Source organism: Diadema antillarum, unplaced genomic scaffold (genome assembly GCF_040938485.1).
Source record: "Diadema antillarum isolate AM-2024a unplaced genomic scaffold, OU_Dant_1.0 seq00000846_RagTag, whole genome shotgun sequence".
Lineage (NCBI taxonomy): Eukaryota > Metazoa > Echinodermata > Echinoidea > Diadematoida > Diadematidae > Diadema > Diadema antillarum.
In genome coordinates this window covers 563118-583790 of record NW_027271720.1, presented here as the reverse complement: position 1 = coordinate 583790, position 20673 = coordinate 563118, and the positions used below count along the sequence as shown (strand labels likewise).

Here is a 20673-nt window from a genome sequence, read left to right as displayed (position 1 = left end):
TTATAACACAATCAAGAATTTATTTCTTCAGAATGATTCAAAAAGGTTTTACAACCTTTCTAGAGCAGTTGTTTCAATTTTTGCTCATTTGTCTTTCTGGGTTTTGGCTAAAGGGAGGGTCCTCGGAACACTCTCACATGTATGCAATCACATCATGCATGACCACACTTTATCATACCACTGTGTTCAGATACTCAATGTACTACAGTGGACTCCCGTTATAACGAAGTCCTCGGGACCGACAGTTTTCTTTCCCTATATCGAGATTTCGTTATAACCGAACAAATAAACAATGAAAACACATAGAGTGGATAACGTTGCGACCCAAATTTCTATTTCATTGTAACCAGAATCTCGTTATAACCGTGTTCGTTATACTGGAGTGCACTGTATTGTGTTTTCATGGCATAAAATCTGAGTGTCTAGAGACCAAATGCTGTGCAACATTTATGCAGTGGTCAATGTGTGTTATCTATGCAGGCTACTTGTCAAGCACATCTTTGTGACATTACTGAGGTAGACACTTTTTGTGATTTCGGTAGACCTCTTTCATGACTGCATGCTATTGAACTTGCTTGCAGTTTTCTATTACTTATCAAAATCTCTCTCTTCTCTCTGTCTCAAAACAAATGGGGAGGGTAGCACATATGCACTTAAAATGTCTGTCAAAGAGCTTCACAACAAACCTCATGAACCTAGCTGGTTTTAGATCATCTTTGTCTGCACTGAACATCATGTGAAACTTGGTAAATACAGAAACATTCCAACAACAAAATAAAAACAAGCTTTTGATATGAGTTGTGGCCATTTTAGTGAAATAGACTGAGTGAAGTTGAACAAAGTTCAGGAAAAACAGTGAAAGGTTTTGTCCAATGATTACAAAAAAGAAAAGAAAATGATGTACACTAATAAGGTAACAAATGTCTGATTCAGATTGATTTGGACTTTTTATGTACATCAAAGACTCTGAGCTTACCGATAACATCTTTTATCTCTCTTGATACAATTTTCTCTGTATTCAAGAGGCTATTTACTTCTATTACTGTACACTCCCTTGCATTCAAGAGGCTCAGCTTGTTGATAGCATCTTCAGTTACTTCTATAACTGTACACTCCCTTGCATTCAAGAGCCTCAGCTTGCTGAAGGCATCTTTAGCTACTTCTATTATTGTACACTCTCTTGCATTCAAGAGGCTCAGCTTGCTGATAGCATCTTCAGCTACCTCTATTACTGTACACTCCCTTGCATTCAAGAGCCTCAGCTTGCTGATAGCATCTTTAGCTACTTCTATTATTGTACACTCTGTTGCATTCAAGAGGTTCAGCTTGTTGATAGCATCTCCAACTGTCTTTCTAGATGCAAACCTATTTGCATTTGAGTTGCTTGTCACATTGCTTCCGGAAAGTGAACAAAGACAATATCTGTCCATTTTTCATAGCCTTATATCGCTTTGTTAGAGTCACATTTGGTATGCCGGCAGCTTAAGGGTTGCTTTGCGGAGGTGCACCATCATGCACCGGCATCTGATGGAGTTGTGTGGTTCACCTCTACCAGTCATCAGCTGCCGGAACCCTCGGTCTCCTTGCGGTGCAGCTTGGTAATGAACTCCAGGAGGTACATCTGTAACCGGACCTCAGTGGGGTCCTTGCTGCGGTGGAATCCGGGCACGCCCGCCTTTTCTAGTGTGTTCTGCTGCTCGGCGACGCACATGTCAAGCTCAATGAGGATCCGCTCATCCATCCTCTGCTGCTCCTCCCGAACCCTCTGTTCCAATGCCTAAATGTCAAGATACAGGTGTGAGAAGGCATCTAGGTAAGGTAACTGGCATCTGGTAGGCAACTATGGCCAATATCAGTGTGAAGCACACACATAAGGCACGAGGCTGCTCACATCTGGCAGAATCACTTCTGTCCAAAGCTCATGATATGTATCTATAACAAGAGACCCGCGGGTCTAGCGCTCACCTGAGTATCGCAAGTTCACCTTTCACGCAGTCACTAATCTAAATTATTCACAGCTCTACCAAAATTTGACCAGGCATTCTCAAGTAGAAGATGAAACTGTACAATAAGGGCCCAAATTTTTTAAGATTCCTTACTTTGGGGGGGGGGGGGGGGGGGGGGATTGGGGCCCCCTGGGGCCCTCTGGGTGGGGCATGGTGCCCATTTTTATAAATTGAGATCCTGACCCCCTAGGGATGCTACCTGCCAAGTTTGATGAAAATACATCATGAGGTTTTCAGGATGAAGATGAAAATGTACAATTCAGGTCCCCATTTGGACCTTCCCAACCAACCCCCCCCCCCTGCCCCCAAGAGGGGCACCCCTTGATCTCCTATGAACAAACTTGAAAATACAGTCATTAATGTACTCACTCATAGTATTATCTTACCTCTATAACTTCTGATTCTAGAGAAGATTTTTAAAGATTCCTTCATTTTGGGGGTTTGGGGCCCCCCCCTGGGGGCCCCCTGGGTGGGGAATGGTGCCCATTTTAAGAAATTGAAATCCTAACTCCCTAGGGATGCTACCTGCCAAGTTTGGTGAAAATGGGTCATGGGGTTCTCAAGAAGAAGATAAAAATGTACAATTTAGGCCCCATTAGGACCCCTCCTCACCCCCCTCCCCTGGGTCCCAAGGGGGGCACCCCTGATTCTGCCATGAACAAACTTGAAACTACAGTTATCAATGTACAAACTCATAGTATTAACTTAGCTCTATCACTTCTGGTTCTGGAGAAGAAGATTTTTACAGATTCCTTAAGTTTGGGGCGTTTGGGCCCCCTGGGGGCCCCCTGGGTGGGGCATGGTGCCCATTTTAACAAATTGAGTTCCTAACCCCCTAGGGATGCTACCTGCCAAGTTTGGTGAAAATGGGTAATGGGGTTCTCAAGAAGAAGATGAAAATGTACAATTTAGGCCCCATTAGAACCCCTCCCCACCCCCCCTCCCCTGGGTCCCAAGGGGGGCACCCCTAATTTTGCCATGAACAAACTTGAAACTACAGTCATCAATGTACTAACTCATAGTATTAACTTAGCTCTATCACTTCTGGTTCTAGAGAAGAAGATTTTTACAGATTCCTTAATTTTGGGGGGTTTGGGCCCCCTGGGGGCCCCCTGGGTGGGGCATGGTGCCCATTTTAACAAATTGAGTTCCTAACCCCCTAGGGATGCTACCTGCCAAGTTTGATGAAAATCGGTCTTGGGGTTTTCAAGAAGAAGATGAAAATGTAAAAAGTTTACGCACGACGCACGACGGACGACGGACGACGCACGACGCACGACGCACGACGGACGCCGGACGAAGGGCGATCGCAATAGCTCACTTGAGCCTTTGGCTCAGGTGAGCTAAAAACTACATATTATCATTTACAATATATTTTCACCGCAAACCTATTTTATGTATGTAACTCTAACAGTTTATGGCTTGCCTGCATGTTGCAAGATTTGTATAAAGTCTGCTACCAGGTGAATATGAGGTGATCTCCTACATAAAAAAGAGAAGAAATCACTCTGCTTGCAATACATTATCAAAACCAGCATCCAATACATCTGCATGCACACACTCCTTCCACAGCACATCAAATTCAGCACACTATGATGTGGAAAAACAAAAACAAAAACATATATCAATAGCTACCTTGTTTTGTTGAGCCATCATAAGTAGTCTTAATAATCACCTGTTTCTCATGCTCATTGTTGTTCTTTATCAATGGCAAGTTGTGAGGTCGACCCCTTGAGTCCTGCAGGGCCTGTTCATGCCTCTTCATCATCTGTTGCCTCTGGGCTGTGGCAACAATTAAAATAGAATAACGAGACCAAAATTGAGAAAAAGAAAAAAAAAATGCTGTCAATTTTTCTTTTGCCATTGAATGAATGCTTACTTTCTCAAAAAACATGGACCATGTCCTTTCTACTTTACTGCTACTTTACAGCTACATGCAGTGTATGTGTAGAAAGTGCTACTCCATCATAGTTGTTTTACTTAATTCTACCTCTTCCTATTAAAATATGGAGCATAGGGGAACCTCAAGATAAAATGGACCTAACAACTATGTCAATTTCCTTGTAATATGGGGGGGGGGGGGCGTTTCATGAAGGAACTTGTCGGATAAAATATCTGACAAGTTTTGAGAAATCCTTTAGTCTGATTGGCTGATTTCTCTCAACTTGTCAGATATAATTGACTTGTCAGACATTTTATCCGACAAGTTCCTTCATGAAACGCCCCCCAGCATGAAATGCCCCCCTGGTCTCTCACTACATTAGGGTACAAGCATAAAGAAATATAGGAAGTTGGGGCCTGCAAAATCACCTTGTTACAAGGGGGTTTGCTGTATATCTGACCTCTTTATAATGAGACTGCACTGTATTTAAGAAATCTAATAAAATGAACAGTAATCATATTCAAAGGGAAAAAACATAAAAAACAACTTTGTAATCCTTGAAGTAGGGTATGAATGAGGTACCTGGTACAAAACTAAATCCCCCCCAACAGTCTTTGTGAAACTCACATTTGTGGCTATTGTGCAGTTTCGACCGCTGCTCCATTAGCTTTCGCTCGGTCATCTGTTGGATCTCGGACAGGTGCTGCACGATTTGGAACACCGTGCCGTCCAGCAGGGACTGGGCCAGGCTGGACAGGGTGGTGTACTGCAGGCGTTGCTGCAAGTTTCTGAAATGCAGTGATGTTGGGAAAATAAACTGAGATTAATGACTGCATAGCAGTAATTCCATTTTCAACTGATACATCAATACAAAGAATGTTCTGTGATACAACTGAACTGCCATTATTATACATATCAAACATGATAATTCATTTTTTTTCATGTGTATTGTTGCTTCCAATTAATGTTAATTGGGGCCTCACCCTAAATCAAATCCCAAATGTTCGTACTGGTATGCTTGTTGGTATTTGCTTGTGTGTGTGTGAGTAGCAGCAATGACAGAACTTCTACACAATTTCTACTTGTCCACATGGACTAAAATGAATGATACCCATACAAGACCAAATTTCATCCATCTGCCATACATCACTACAGTCCCCGTTATAACGAACACGGTTATAACAAAATTTTGGTTACAACGAAATAAAAATTCAGGCTGCAACATTATTGGCTCTATGTATTCTTATTGTTTATTTGTTCGGTTATAACGAAATTTTGCTATATAACGAAAGAAAACTGCCATGGACTTCGTTACAACGGGAGTCCACTGTATTAGGAGGTAGGACCTACACGCAGAAATAGGAACACCAGGATGATTGAAGTTTGGTTGTTTTCTTTTCTCTCTAAAAAAGGGGGGGAATTTCCCTATTATATAAATAGATACTTTGCAGGTATCTATGTACTGCTAAAAAAGAAAAAAATGATATGTTGTACAGCACTGATAAGTACAGCGTAATTTAACATTATAACTGCTATTTGCAAGATATAATTATTCTGTAATCTTCCGGAAATAACAAAGTCTATACATTCACCAATGTGTATAAAGAGAAAATAAGATTTTATTAATCCATCAATCAAATATACACATGAATAATATCAAAACAGGAGTCATTATTGATATTTAAAGTATAACTGGGTCATAATCAATCACACTTTTAGAAGTAAACATAAAAAAAGAAAAGTTAAATGTGCACAGAGACTGCGAGGCAAATAGGATCAACACTCAATTAGATTTCCACATCATGAGATATTGTATCTAAATCTCTTTTCTTGCCATTTGTTCTACAAGTACCCTTCATCAAAACTGGTATTAGCTAGAGTACAGGTCAGCACTATCTCACTGACTTAATAGACCTCAAGTTGGACATGCTTACAGAGGAATGTTCTTGGTCATGTCTTGAATCTCACTCAGCATGACATAGTGTTGTTCTTGTCTCTGCTGCTTGCTAGTCTCATCCAGGTAGTCCACCTCTAAGTCATCATACTGTTCCTCAACAGCCGCACTGTACTCCATTCTTGAAACAGTGTCTTGATGAAATGCAAGTGCAAATGGTAAAGATACAAAAACTGAACACCACTTGTCTTTACTAAGAACAGTGCAAGTCTACAGTAGTATACTACTATAGTATTAGTAAAACTAAGAATATGGTTGTTATATATACTATATTATAAATGAACACAACAAAGAAATATCCAATGTCCCTGTCTTGGATACTATTCAAATCGGCAGCTAGCTCCAACACTACAAACAGGGGAACAGGTATGTAACTGTGTACATGTACATTTTTACCACCGAGGTCAATGATGTATTAGGCACTTAACCAAGAGATCGGTCTGTACCTGGTCGTCGGGGATACAGATGTTCCGCAGAGACTGCGTCTGGCTTCACGGAATCCCCTCCTCCAGAGGAGAGCGATAATGTCAAAAAATAGACTCCTCCGGACAGACGGATCTTTCTAATTAGGTACCAGCCCGGTACATTTCATTATTTGTAATCATTGATTAACATAACACTAACACAAACAGGGCAGACACTGTCCACAGTAGCCCGACCAGACGCCGTGCGAACGACTAGGCTGTGTATAGTATATGTCCACAGTAATGTATGATTGGGTGAGCAAAGAAGCAAAACAGAAGAAGAAAGCATGTATAAATTCAACACAGGTGAAGCTGTTTTGTGTTAAGCAAGAGGTATTGCATGGCTCGACACTAACTTTTTTGTTTGGTGGCCCGATGGGGCCACCAAAACCCTAAATTTCAAATTTTTGGTGGCCCGAGAGAAAAATTTGGTGTCCCGAAAAAACAACAATAAAAAACATTAAAAGTCCTTTTTTTTTTGATGAGTCAAATATTTAAGATTTATGATAGTAAGAATTAGAAGTTGTACATATCTACTCATAAATAAATTTCAATAAACCTGCAACACTCACTCTCAGGCATTCATTCAGTCCTTTTCATCCATCCTTTGAACAAATTTAACTGCTAATTTCCGGCACAAAAAGTTACGAATTTATTGACATACTTTTCAAAAAATGTTGGTGGCCCGAGGCGGGCCACCAAATGTGCCCTTTTTAAAAATTTGGTGGCCCGACTTTCATTTTTGGTGGCCCGGGCCACCGGGCCACCGTTAGTGTCGAGCCCTGGGTATTGGAATGAATTATATCGCTATACACAGAATCTCTTTTATTGGAACATGTGAACCTCCTGAAAAACCAAAAACATTGTAACTCGAACAAGGATGACTAGGTAGGAGGCTCCTATTCATCCTTGTTTGAGTTTAAATACAATTTTGGGTTTTTCAGCATGTTGGTTTATCAGCTCATCAAGGATCAGAATATTAAACATCCACACTAGACAGAAAATCTGTCAAAAATCATTTTTTGGCTTTAAATTTACGGCTCTCCTGGAGGGGATTCCGTGAAGCCAGACATAGTACGTCTTCGCGGAACATGTCCCCCACGACAAGATACAGACCGATCTTTCAGTCAATATGGCACTACGATTTATTGAATGTGAAAGGCACCAATGTGAAAATGTAAAAAATCATCTGGACCGTCCGTTTACTAGATCTGGTTCGTAGTTTAAACGAACTCTCGTCCTCACGCTAAACCTCAATTTCAAACTTCAAAGAAAATAAAAAGTCTCCAAAGTCCCTGATGATATTCTGAACATTGATGTCACCAAGCCCACGGGTAACACCACGGCCCAGGTTAGTTAACTACCGCTGTATTCATGATATTACTATTACTATTTTAGATTACTGTGTACTTTAAGGCCGAGATCAAGTTCACTGCTAATTCAATCATGTATTGTATGTAAGGATCCGATTTTTTAATAAATTTTTACAACTTCCCAATTTGTGGCAATGGCATTATTGGAAGATGGGGTCAAAGCAGTTAAACTAGTTAATCAGGATGCTGGATTCTTGTCATCGTTACAATGACAATTGCCGCCATTCCAGCAAGAGTTGCCAGATCACACAGTTAAAAATGTAAAAACCACAGACATCAACAAAAGAGTCCCCATACATACCCGTCACTCAAAGCTGTGCAGATTTAATATGCCACCACGACACTAGCGGGAGCAAGTGACGCATGGCGGGCGGAGCATCGGGAGGCGGGGGCCGGGGTGGAGAGCTCGAGCTCTGGAGGTGAGCCGTGCACTATCGCCAGCAGAACTGCGAACTGCTCCAGCCGTGTTTACGGCACTTACATTGTACGTGTGTTCGTGTACGCGTGTGTATGCATGAGTAGGTGGATGCTGTATGTACCCAATGCTTTGGCTGTACCATGAATTCTGTGCGCTGTAGCGCCATGTATGATACAGTGTGTGATCGATAACGCTACTGCTATCGATATCTCCAAGGGTATTTAAATTCCGAAGATGTTTTTATTTCAGCTATAAAAACCACCGAGTTTACAGCATATTTGCATTAAAAAATATAAATTAATTTTAATAACGTATAATTTATATAATTTAAAAGAAAAAATAGCCAAAACTTGAATAGCAACTTATATAAATTTGAAAAATATTCAATAAAAGATTATCATGAATATTGTTTTCGCCTATCAGCCAATGAGAAGCTCTATACAGTCGGACCTTTAAACATCGCGGAGTCCTTTGAATCAATTTCTCACAATTGCATGTGACTTCAGCAAGTGCAGGTAGGAGCTATGTCGCTGCTCATTTGATTTAATAGCTGCCAGATTTTGTCTCATTCTGCTCATTCTTTCAGTGCTTGTGTGTGATATTTATAAGAGAGCTTGCTTGTGCATGAGAGAAATTGACTGATTGTTTATTCGCCTTTATTAAATGCCAAATGCAAATTTTAAACAAACTTTCTAATTTTTGTATGGCATCCTGTTCCTAAACCGTGTTAACATAACAACATGGTTAACGTTAGTTGTTAGACATTCATCCACAACCATGCCATGGGCATGGCCATGGGCATGGCAAACACTAACTCAAGACTATTGAATAATATTATTACTATTAGCACTAGCCAACACAAGTTGAGTAACACAGAATACGTAATGTTAGAGTGAGTGAGACTACACTGTCTACAGTACAGAGAGAGTGTGTGTGACTCAATTTGTGACTTGCGAGTGTTTCTGTCCATGCGAGAAGTGTCGGATACGTTGAGATAGGGCCTATCAGGGGCCTGTTTTATCACTTGTTTATTAAGATTATTGTAAGATTGATGCGGCAATGCGATTGCCATTGATTGGCAGTGAGACGCTCGATCTGTGATGTCTACGTTTAAAATTGGCTAAAACTTGGTTGGTAATTCTACTTGGTTAGCAAGCGTAAGTGCAACCTCCGGCGCGGCGGCTCTTTTTTTTTTTTCTTTTTTTTTTCTTTTTTTTTTGGGGGGGGGGGGGGTTGGGATTGCCCGGGAATTGCCCGGGAATTACTTGTGGCAGTTGTGCTGTCATAACCGTGATAAGGGTAATATGTGCATAATGTTGAGCGTATAAGATGATGTTAAAGAACCGGCGCTGGAGGGAGGCAGGGCCGGCTCTATACAAATACAATGTATATTTGTAAGCTCTATTGACTTTCATTTGATTATAACGTTAGATCTAATCCATGACCATGTAAAAAACTATTAAAACAGATTCCCTATCTAAAATCAGTGAACCAAAATCACAATATAGATGGGTCTAATGTTAATTGGTTTAATTATAGCTTTAATTATTTTCATTCAAATTCACGCATATTCGAAAGGAATTGTTCATCGGGAAACGTCGATGTCAACTTTCATGTTGTCACTAAAGTACAACTTGCTCTTTGTAAACACTGCCTGCACAATCTGAAACTGAGGTTTACAGTCTGATGCGACAAATCTTTATTCAGGTAACCTGGCAAAAAGGAAAAAAAGTTTGGGAAGGTCACAATTCCTTAAGAGTCTCTAGGACTTGGTACATGCTTTTCATACAAATGTGATTCATATGATCGATTAACAATAATCGGCCTTTCCTTGACAGTGAGATGGGTCAAAACTAGGTATCAACCTAGTATTCTAGTGATAGCTCGGTGATTACATGTCTGTCTTTAAATTGATCCATTTTCCGATTTCCCTTTCATGCAGCTCAGCTCAGTAACCAGTGAGAATCTATAAAGTAGCCCGCAACGCATAACCACTTCCAAGTAGTGTGCACAGAGGATTCCTTTAGCCAGGAATTAATACTACAGTCATCACACCTGCTTGTGCATTTGTTTTTGAAGACATATTTGTTGAGTGAATACAACTGCCAAGTCATCATGCCTGGTATCGAGAACAACAGACTCAAGGCCTTCAAGAACAAGTCAAAAGATGTTTCTGTAAGTATACGTATGTCAGTCTCAATGTTGGCTCTTTTGAACACGAAACCTACAACTTACGAGTTATCTGTACATACAGTTGTATATGACCTATGACAAACTGAACTCAATCAAATTGACAATACAATAGTTGGTCATCTCATGTTGTTGTTTTTTTTTTCCTGTATTTTTTTTTAAAATTCAATTATGAAAGCCATCTCTTGGAGGACATTACTGTTCTCCGATAATACGTACCGGTATGGCTGATATTTAGTGTTGACATTTCTGCATTTTAGTATAAAGCTCACACCCTTACATAAATTACTGAACAGCTGACAGAATTCATCTGACATGAAAACTTTCCCTAGCTGCCTTTTGTGATCTGACCACGTCTTGTGTAGACGTATTAAATTAGACTAGAAAACTATGATTGTGTCTCTTTGACTTCTTTTGTAGGAGCTCCGTCGCAGGCGTAATGAAGTCTCTGTTGAACTCAGAAAAGCAAAGAAAGATGAGCAGATGCTGAAGAGAAGAAATGTAAATACAGAGGAGGAGCCAGTTAGTCCACTGCAAGAAAAGAAACAGGTTTGTTTGTGGAAATGCATTTTGAATACCAGGTACATTGAAGACTTGGAAAAAAAAATTAATCAGAAAGCCTGTCAGTTCTCCTTGGAATATTCAAACACTCTAGCCATTTACATCTGATGAAATTAGCACATATATCATTGTTGTACAATTCCTTCACTTTCTTTTGCTGTTGCATGGAAGATTGATATCATGTGATGCACTCCAAGGAAATGACATGTGGATGATGTGGGCAGAAGTGTTGATGTCGGACACAAACATCAATATTGGTCCAATGGTTTGCTAATCAACTCAGATTACAGCAGTTTACTAAAAACAGTCCATGATATATGGTTTCATTGTTAAGAAGGACTCCTTATAGTATCAATCAATCTTGTTTCAGGATTCACATTCAATAGTAAAGTAGAAATGAAATTCTTTCAAGTTTCTGAAAGCTTTGTGCGAATATGAAGGACTATCCCCTTTTTCCCTTCAGAAATATTTCCATGCTCAATATAAGAGTATGTACATTGATTGGTACCTGGTAATTTAAATTTCCTTTCTCAATGCAGCCAACTGTGCAAATGACCATCCCAGAAATCTGCAAGGCAGTAGAAAGCAAGGATGCAGCAACTCAATTCAATGCAGTTCAAACAGCACGGTAAGCCTTCCATAAATTCACCTCAGTAGATACACTTGGCTCACAGACATTGCAATCTGTGCATTTCGTCTTTACTTGTGTCATGAAGCAGCAGAGTATCAGTAACACACATTATTTAAACCCATTGTTTTGTAAATGAAAACAGAACTTTGTGATTTGTAACAGCACGGGAAATACTAAAGTTGATGGGGATTTATTTGATTGCAAAGTGAAGTAAATAAATCATGAGGCTTTGTCAAGGAGCATTCCTGTTTGTTTTTTTATTTCATTTTTTTTTCTAAAGCAGCTTATAGAATATGTAGTGTGGTTTTTGCTTGCACTTTTCATTTGTTGGGCACTTGACAAGCGCAAGTATGATATAAGACACCAACAGCGGTCTGTACTCGGCTGGAAGAAGAAGAAGAAAAGAGGAAGCATGTATAAAACACTTGAAAATGAAATATTCTGAACATCTAGCTGTTACTTGCCATCTTTTCTGAAAGCCATTGGGTATCAGAACTAAACTTGCTAATGGATTTTGAACACTGTCCCATCTCACAGGAGGATGTTGTCAAGAGAAAGGCAGCCACCCATCAACAACATCATCAGAGCTGGGCTGGTCCCCAAATTTGTTGTGTTCCTCAGTCACCATGATAAGTAAGTGAACATGCTTTGTATGGTAGTTCTACATTCTCTGCATGGCACAGAGGATTGTGAATACATTTGTTATAATGTAAATTAAGAGGCCAGTGTAAGGTGAGTTACATACCAGTTTTCGGATAATGGGTTCATTCATGTTCGTTTGATAGTACCGTACTCAATTTTGCTGATGTCCACAATGAAATCAATCTTTATGGTCAATCTGATGTCATAAAGGTGTTGTACTTTCAGTGAAAAAAAAGAAAGATACATGCAATTTCATAAAATGTTTTTGTCATGATTGGACCGCAGTGTTTGACATTAGACATTCTTAGCCCAATTGTCCTTCAAATAGTTATCAGACATTGCTGAATTGGCCGTTTAAAATCTGTGTCATACTGTGATATGTTCTCATGTGGTGATTGGCTGTATTCAGTCCACCTTTGACCTATTGACCTTTGTGCGTGTGGCATTGCAGCCCTTCCATTCAGTTTGAGGCTGCATGGGCCCTGACAAACATTGCCTCAGGAACCCCGGAGCAGACCAAGGCAGTTGTCAGCGAGGGAGCCATTCCCGCCTTCATCAGGCTGCTTTCGTCACCCCAGTCCAACGTCAGTGAACAGGCTGTCTGGGCTCTGGGAAACATTGCAGGTGCGTTTGACCCATGAGGCTTTTTGTATGCCTGGCAAAATAAAGAAAGTTCTCAAGATATACAGTCAACCTCGCATAAGTCGAATAATCACCTTATTTAAAGGTCTTTTCCAGTCCTCTTCTCTTTATATTTTATTGATTTTGATAAGATTTTCTCCAAGTCAAAGCTATTTCTTCAGTCCAGATTAGATTTGACTTAGGCGAGGTTTACTGTACATGTAGCTCTCAGAAGCTGTTTTGTGCTATCTTTAGGAGATTTTGAACATTTTTGCCCACCTGACTAATAGGTTGTTAACCAGCTGCCCCCTGAAAATGTACAGATGGATTGACAGAGCTATCCTTATTTCAACAGTAAGCCTGTTAAAACAGCAAAGAGTTATAAAAACAGATCATCAGTTCCGCTTTCGGTTCATCTCATCAAACAAATTCAGGGTTCCCCTACAAGAATTACAGATAATTTATATAAAGCCTTGCAGTATTTTATATTAATTGCCTTCATTTCGTTTCATTCTCCAGGTGATGGCCCCGAGATGAGAGATGTAGTGACTCGCAATGGCATCATTGAGCCCCTCTTGCAGCTCATTAACCCCACAACTCCTGTAAGTATTCTTCTTCCTGTCTACTGAAGTCATGTGATAAAGATTCTTTGTATTCTTCTGAAGTCCCAAAAGATTTCTATGTCACAGTTGTCAGCTAGCACAAATGTTGTTGAAAGTACATAGTAGTAGTACACTACTTTGCTTTTCATTCCAATCTGCAGTCTTATGCAGGAAGCTACCAAAGGTAAATATTAGTAAACGGTTGTAACCTTTTTGTGTATTACAACTTTGCAAAATTGTTGTGTATACTGGGGTTCTTGCTGAGTAAAACTGCCAAACAAATTATGCCTCATGTGAGCTTTAGATTTGGCATAGATTTACTGTACTTGATTACTAATGGTTTGAATCTTAATTATGGCTATTTTAACTGTAAAGGGACACAGTTGAAACACAAATTCAATCCACATATTCCTGATTAATACATTTCAATACATTCAACCCAGTTTGCACGCATTGATGTTGATGTATGTCAAGCAAGCCCAAGGACCAGTTTTAATTGTCTTGGACATTTATCATGGAAGTATGCAGACAATGCAAATTAATCAGTTTGTGGGTCTATGTCTCAAGATGGTCCATGTGTGCCTGCATCCCTCAAACAGCACAGTTTCACATGATACTTGACAAAACCCTAATTGTGTCATTGTACCCCTTGCTCTGCTTGTGCAGGTTCCCTTCTTGCGCAACGTGACATGGACGCTGTCCAACCTGTGTCGCAACAAGAGCCCGCCTCCGTCTGATGAGGTGGTGGACCGAGTCCTTCCCGTGCTCCAGTCTCTCATCCATCATTGTGACAAGGAGATTGTAGCCGACGCTTGCTGGGCGCTCTCCTACCTCACTGATGGGAGCAATGACAGAATTGAGGTGAGTGCATCTGGATGTAGAATGTGCAATCTGTCATTGGTTCCCAAGCTGTGATACGTCTGCCACATATTTTTGAGTTGTAATGACTTGTGCAGGAATGATTAATGGAATATTTGTTCGATTAAGTCAGTGTATAGTACTTTCATATTCAAAAACATAATTGTACACATGCTTTGAATGGCTGTGTTCACCATGTATTTAACCATAATGTCAATGATGTCCTCCAAATAATTACTGGTGTTACGTGGTACTCGATGGGTATAAAAATAAAAAATAAAATGGATAGAATAAAATAAAAAAAGCACCTGCACTAATTTGGAGTTGCCCTCTTTGTTTCTGACATTGAATTGTATTGATGAAGGGGTTGTGATTCTGAATTTCCTTGCTTTTCCCATGACAGCTCGTCATCAAGGCTGGTGTTGTCAGCAGGGTCGTCGAACTCCTACGAAGCAATGAAATCTCAGTAATTGTAAGTAAACTCTGTGTTTTGAGAAACTTTGGTCTTATTCCTATTCTATCATGATTTAATTGTGCAATCTTGATAAACTGTCAGAAGGCCTGTTTCTTTCATGAATTAGATAAATAAAAAACAACAAAAAATTGCTGATCGATGAACTATGACCCAAGTGTGCCAATCAATATTAGGCAAAGTTCTGGGTGATATGATTTCAATGACAGCAAAATATTCGCATTTGCATGAAAAAGAGGCTGCTCGACACTACATTTGTTACCATAATATTCTTGAGATCCATATTCTAGGGTACAATGTAAAGAATATATAACAACCCAGTTTTCTTCCTACCATTGCAGACACCAGCTCTGAGAACTGTGGGAAACATTGTTACGGGTACTGACGAGCAAACACAGGTAAGAATCTTGGTCTCAATATCTAGTGTGTGTATGCGGACAGTTTGTCCTTGGATTTTTTTTTTATGCCTCCACAACGAAGTGGCCGGAGGCATTATGTTTTCGGGTCGTCCGTCCGTCCGTCCCGTTTTGTTTTTGTCGATATCTCAAGAACCGTGTGGTGGTTTTACATTAAACTTGGTATGAGGGTATATCCTTTGGAGGATAATACTTTGTGTGGATTTTAGGGTCACAGGGTCAAAGGTCAAAGGTCACAGGTTATTTTGTGAGAAGAAAAATGAAATTTCATGTTTTTCTCCATATCTCGCAAATGGTTCAAGGTATCTTCATGGAACTTAGTATATATGCTTGTACCGATGGGCAGTGATTATCTAGGGAAGTTGGGGGTCATGGGTCAAAGGTCAGGGGGTCAAAGGTCAAGGTCAACTCCTCAAAATATCACTGCTTTCCTTAAAATGCAATATGCCTGAAGGTTTTTTTTTTTTTAAACTTGATGTATGGCATGTATTACCCAATATATATTTTTAGGGAAGTTTCTTGCCAAAAGGTCAAAGGTCAAAAGGTAAAAGGTCAAGTGAAAGTGCTAAATTGCACTTTTTCCTCCATATCTCGAAAGTAACTCAAGGTATCATCATGAAACTTACTCATTTATGCATGTTCAACCTAACAGTGATTCTCTTTGGAACTGTGAGGTCAAAGGTCAAAGGCCAGGTTTAGATAATGCTATTTTCCCATTTGATACTGAAATTATACTTTTTCTCAATACCTTGAAAATTACTCAATGCATAAACTTATGAAAGGGTCAAAAGTCAAGTAAAAATCATCAGTTCCTCAAATACCTGCACTCTGACATTTTAATCATTCATCCAATTGAACCTAGTTCTAGGAAAGTGAACATTCAGCACATTTGTGTCAAACCTGTCATTTTGATATTTTGCCAATTGTGTGAAACTGTCATCACACATTGTCAAGACATTGTACTATAGACCTATTAGGAGAACCATGCATTATGGCGGAGGCATATCAGTAGCCGTAGCGATATATCTAGGTTTTTTTTTGTTTTGTTTTTTTTTTTTGGGGGGGTGTTAACTTATTTTGGTGAATTCTTTGTTACGATTGCAATCCCTTTATATGCATAGCCTGTATAAGAAACAATAAACTGTCATATGACAGTTTATTGTTTATGTGCTGCTCACACTAATTTATAAGTTCCTTTTGGTCAGTGATTGCTTCTGCAGAGAATTCTTACAAATTTGTAGTCCTCTATCCGGATCTGAAGTGTGAAATTACAAAGGAGGAAGTCAAATATTTTGCCTTGATCAGGAACTGTACCAACTCATCAAAACAAGGTGTGTCTACTGAGTAATGGCAGCATAGTTGATCCCTTGTCATCACAAGTCTGTGGTGTATAAACCAACAACAACAACAACAAATTCTGACCAGGAAATTGAATCAAGTTGTCAAGACAGTTTCAAGATATACTTGTAGTTCATGTCATGGTTTTTTATATCAGCTCTGTTGCAGGTGCAGTGTAACTGATGTGTCTCTTTTCATTTGCAGCATGTCATCGATGCCCAAGTCTTGCCAATGTTTGTCAACCTCCTGAAGCACCCCAAGCCGAACATCCAGAAGGAGGCTTGTTGGACCATCAGCAACATTACAGCTGGCAACGTACAGCAGATCCAGTGTGTTGTTGCAGCAGAACTCCTTGTCCCATTGGTCACAGTTCTAACCAAGGTCAGTCGAAGCCATTGTGAATGGCAAAATTGTATCACAGATTTTACTGCATTTGCCATATATATTTAGCAAGTCTAATTTTTTACAAATCGGGACTTCCAGTCAGTTTTGCGCACATGGCAAAATTCATGATTGTGGAGTACACCAATAGAGAAATGTACAGGTGCATGTCATATTCAAGTTGGGATCAGAATTAATATTTTTGTGTGTTTTGAAATTTGCAAAGAGCACCAAACTTGCACAACTCCTGAAAATCAAAACCCTGCAAATATATGGCTTACAGTATTCAAGGATTTGACACAAATATTTGTGATGGGGCATTTAGTGATGTTCACACGTAAAACAGAGATTAAGACTTTCAGTGTTGTATATTATGTAAAAATTTTTAGGATTAGTATTTAAAAGTACACATGAAACACAGCCACATTTTTTTTTCATAAATAACCTGACTGTTAAGGACAAGTAATTGTAGATGACAACATGTCTAAATGCATAAACATGGGCAGTCACACTGTGGTTCATGACAGTTTATTTCACCCTTATATTTTGTCACTTGAATTCTTGCAAATGTTACTACATTGTGTATATCAATGCCATCCACACTGAAAGGCCACTTTAATACAAGTAGTGTGTACAGACACTTAACGTTTCACTCATCTAACATTCTGGTATGTAATTCTGACTTCTCAGGGTGACTACAGGAGCCAGAAGGAGGCTTGCTGGGCAGTGACCAACCTGACGTCAGGAGGGTCAGTGGAGCAGATTGTCCTCATGGTTCAGGCCGGCTGCATCAAGCCCCTCTGTGACCTGCTCAACGTCAAGGAGGCCAAGATCATCATCGTCATCCTTGATGCCATTACCAACATCCTAGCAGTAGGTCGCATGCCACCCCCTATGCACATATTCATTTTCTTTTTAACACACTTTCTGCACTCGTATGCTTGTAAAGATGTCTTTTTTTGCTCAAAGAGCAGTGGCAGTGTTTTGGTTTTGTTATTTTCTTTGTTTTGTTTTATTTTGTTTTGTTTTGTTTTGTTTGTTTGTTTGTTTGTTTGTTTGTTTTTTTTTTTTTTGGGGGGGGGGGTTGTCATTTCATTAATTACTATAACTTTTAAGAAGGATATTGCCAATCAGAGGATTTCCTGAAAGAAAAAGGAGAGTACAGGACGTAGTGACTACATAACAAACATGTAGACATGCGAGGTAAGAGATGAATAAAGATCGATGCATTGCATGGAGTCTTGGGATTCCACTGTAAGTGCTACCATGTCTTGTAGTCTCACTACAGTGATTTGAATGGATCAGAAATTGCATTATGTTCTCACTGGCTTCTGATAAAAGTTTTTAAAAATATCAAAATGATGTGTGTCGATCATTCAATGCACCCATTTACCTCTCTCAAACAAACAGGCAGCTGATAAGCTTGAGCAGCTTGAGACCGTCTGCCTGATGGTGGAGGAGGCAGGTGGTCTGGACAAAATCGAGTCGCTGCAGCAGCACGAGAATGAGAGAGTGTACGAGATGGCACTGGAGCTGATTGAAAAGTACTACTCATCACAGGTAGGTCTAGAATCTGTTACGTGACATACAGTCAACCTTGCCCAAGTCAAATCTATTTGGACTGAAGATACAGGTTTGACTTGGAGAAAATTTGACGTATACCTGATTAAAATCAATAGAACATGGAAGAGAAACGGACTTGAAAAGACCTTCAACTTAGGCAATTATTTGACTGAGAAGTCGACTTGAGCAAGGTTGACTGTAGTTGTGTGTGCATCATGTCCAAATGTAAATGAATATGTACGAGTTCCAAAATGAAAGCAACAGTTGCATTTAATTAGGCCTTGATAAAAGAGAATTCAGCATTTCAGGCCATGTGTCTGTTAATCATGAATGCTACTGAGTACTGTCATAACAGTTTGCAATCTGATATTGAACTTTTCAGCTCTGGATTCCTGGGAGAGATTTGTTCGAGGGTGACTGTATTTTGCAACCTTGGCCACTTGATATGGAATTTGATATTGACTTAAAGTTAACTATCACAAGCATTCCTGTTGCTCTCAACTTGAAAGAATACATTTATGCTTATATAATTTGGAGGCATGATTTATTTTTTGTGCATTTCTATAATGATGCCCTCTCTTGTCTTTGAATATGATGGGCAGATCGTGTGCCTATCACTAGAATTGAACCATGTAAAACAACATTTCATAAATTGCAAGCATTCAACAAACCACATGCAGTGTTATGTGCGATTTATGCTAATACATATGACAGACTTGGCTCAAATACACACATCGAGCAACTACATTTATTGTTGGATGATTGATAATCCTGCAGCTTTCAGTGAGTAATAGGGGCCACCATCCAAACATTGTGCTTGTAAAACTTCTTTGAAGCAATGTACAATGTTCTTTGTTGGGTTGATTTTATTACAGGAGGAAGAGGACATCACAGTGGCCCCGACGACCAATGAGAGCGGGAACTTTGAGTTCTCTGCACAGGAGTGTGCAGCTCCGCAAGGTGGCTTTGCCTTCTAAACCCGCCCAACTGCTGAATGCTGTATCAATGTGGAAATACATGTGCTGTTACATCGCTCCTTCGAACATAAGAAAAGGACATTTTTGTTGCTTGTGGAATCATTGAATGGAAATCCTATTCACTGAATTTTATATAGTGCCTTTGAACATTGACAGCGAGGAAAGTTTATGGTACCTCAATCAAATGATTGTGTTTTTCATATTACATTTATAGAATCATTTCAAACATTCAAACCGCAATGGATGAGTCTTTCCTACTTTGTTTGAATTTTGTTTTTATACAATGTATCACTATAGTGTTGCACGTATCACTATAGTGTTGCACAATGTGAAAAGATGTACACCAAAGGCTTAGGATGTGCCTGCCCAGTAAAGTTCATAGGTGTAGCTTTTTCAGCTTTTGTATTTGTTTTAATGTATAGTTATCATTGGTTATGATTGAGCCAGTTACAGAGCACCAAATGAGGAGCTGAGCTCTGATACAGGCTTCTTTGGATGATCATCAATATTCATGAAGTAAGAATGTCTTTGGCTTTGTAAAAAGTAGTAAACTGTTGTAAAGGGGAATCATTATCCAGTGGTAATGGTGTGTAGTTGTAGGCAATAGAATATTTCGTGAGGATTTTTCAAGGACTGGAAGTGTTCCATTCTCATAATGTGATATGAAGGAGGCATTTTAGTGATGACCTACATAGGTCTTAAAGCTGAAAAATAAAAAAGTAACAATGAAAGTAGTTTACAACATTGTCTAGAGGAGTGAGAGTACTGCAGTAAACAGACAACAGACATGTGGATATCTTATAGCCAGATTGTAGCTTTTTATACAGAAAAATAAGACCCACTAACACATGGGTGCTTTTTTTGTGTGTGTGATGCCATTTATTGAATGCATTAGTTTTTAGTACAGCAAATAGCCCAATCATATTCCACATACTGTGCTACTTTTTGCAATCCTCGGTAAACCAGTGAAAATTCAAAGGCCACAGCAATTTTGAAAGCAGGTACCGTCTACGGTAAACTTTTTTGTATAATTCTTATTGCTAGTGTTGGCTTACTAATGTCCAAATGCCACGCTGCTTTTGCATGTTGAAACTCTGATAATATGTTAAGAATGTTCTTGTTGCAATCTTGAGGAGCGTGAAAGATTCTGTTCTCTTACATTCCAGTTTGGAATACATATGCACAGCTGTACAATCTGTATTTGTGTTTAGGGGGTTCCTTGATTCATGATGGAGTGGACAACCCTTCAGGCTGCATCTTGTGTTTTTTCCTCCCTTACAGGTATCTGTACACATTTGTAAATACCCAAATCATGACTTATTTG

General features: G+C 39.4%; 2 protein-coding genes across 2 annotated transcripts; one reads left to right on the top strand and one right to left on the bottom strand.

The window, feature by feature from the left end:
• Positions 1-938: 938 nt before the first annotated feature.
• On the bottom strand, positions 939-6036 carry LOC139740295 (protein DGCR6-like). Its single transcript, XM_071650876.1, has 4 exons — positions 5823-6036; positions 4516-4676; positions 3682-3788; positions 939-1777 (listed from the first exon to the last, which is right to left on the bottom strand). The coding sequence occupies exons 1-4, from the start codon at positions 5960-5962 to the stop codon at positions 1559-1561; spliced, it is 627 nt and encodes a 208-aa protein (XP_071506977.1). The 5' UTR covers positions 5963-6036; the 3' UTR covers positions 939-1558.
• Positions 6037-8595: 2559 nt separating this feature from the next.
• Positions 8596-19943, top strand: LOC139740293 (importin subunit alpha-5-like). Its single transcript, XM_071650875.1, has 14 exons — positions 8596-8612; positions 10040-10272; positions 10708-10836; positions 11388-11476; positions 12017-12112; positions 12573-12745; positions 13262-13344; positions 14011-14205; positions 14606-14674; positions 15016-15072; positions 16633-16809; positions 17500-17682; positions 18220-18369; positions 19248-19943. Exons 2-14 carry the CDS (start codon positions 10213-10215, stop codon positions 19347-19349), a joined length of 1563 nt encoding a protein of 520 aa, XP_071506976.1. The 5' UTR covers positions 8596-8612; positions 10040-10212; the 3' UTR covers positions 19350-19943.
• Positions 19944-20673: the final 730 nt, after the last annotated feature.

Excerpts from the sequence above, each read along its gene's own strand:
- LOC139740295 (XM_071650876.1), bottom strand. The coding sequence starts at position 5,962 with ATGGAGTACAGTGCGGCTGTTGAGGAACAGTATGATGACTTAGAGGTG. Across the intron at positions 3,789-4,515 it reads ACTGCACAATAGCCACAAAT|CCCAGAGGCAACAGATGATG; the intron begins GTGAGTTTCACA and ends TTGTTGCCACAG. Across the intron at positions 1,778-3,681 it reads ACAATGAGCATGAGAAACAG|GCATTGGAACAGAGGGTTCG; the intron begins GTGATTATTAAG and ends CTTGACATTTAG.
- LOC139740293 (XM_071650875.1), top strand. The coding sequence starts at position 10,213 with ATGCCTGGTATCGAGAACAACAGACTCAAGGCCTTCAAGAACAAGTCA. Across the intron at positions 14,675-15,015 it reads GCAATGAAATCTCAGTAATT|ACACCAGCTCTGAGAACTGT; the intron begins GTAAGTAAACTC and ends CTACCATTGCAG. Across the intron at positions 18,370-19,247 it reads AAAAGTACTACTCATCACAG|GAGGAAGAGGACATCACAGT; the intron begins GTAGGTCTAGAA and ends ATTTTATTACAG.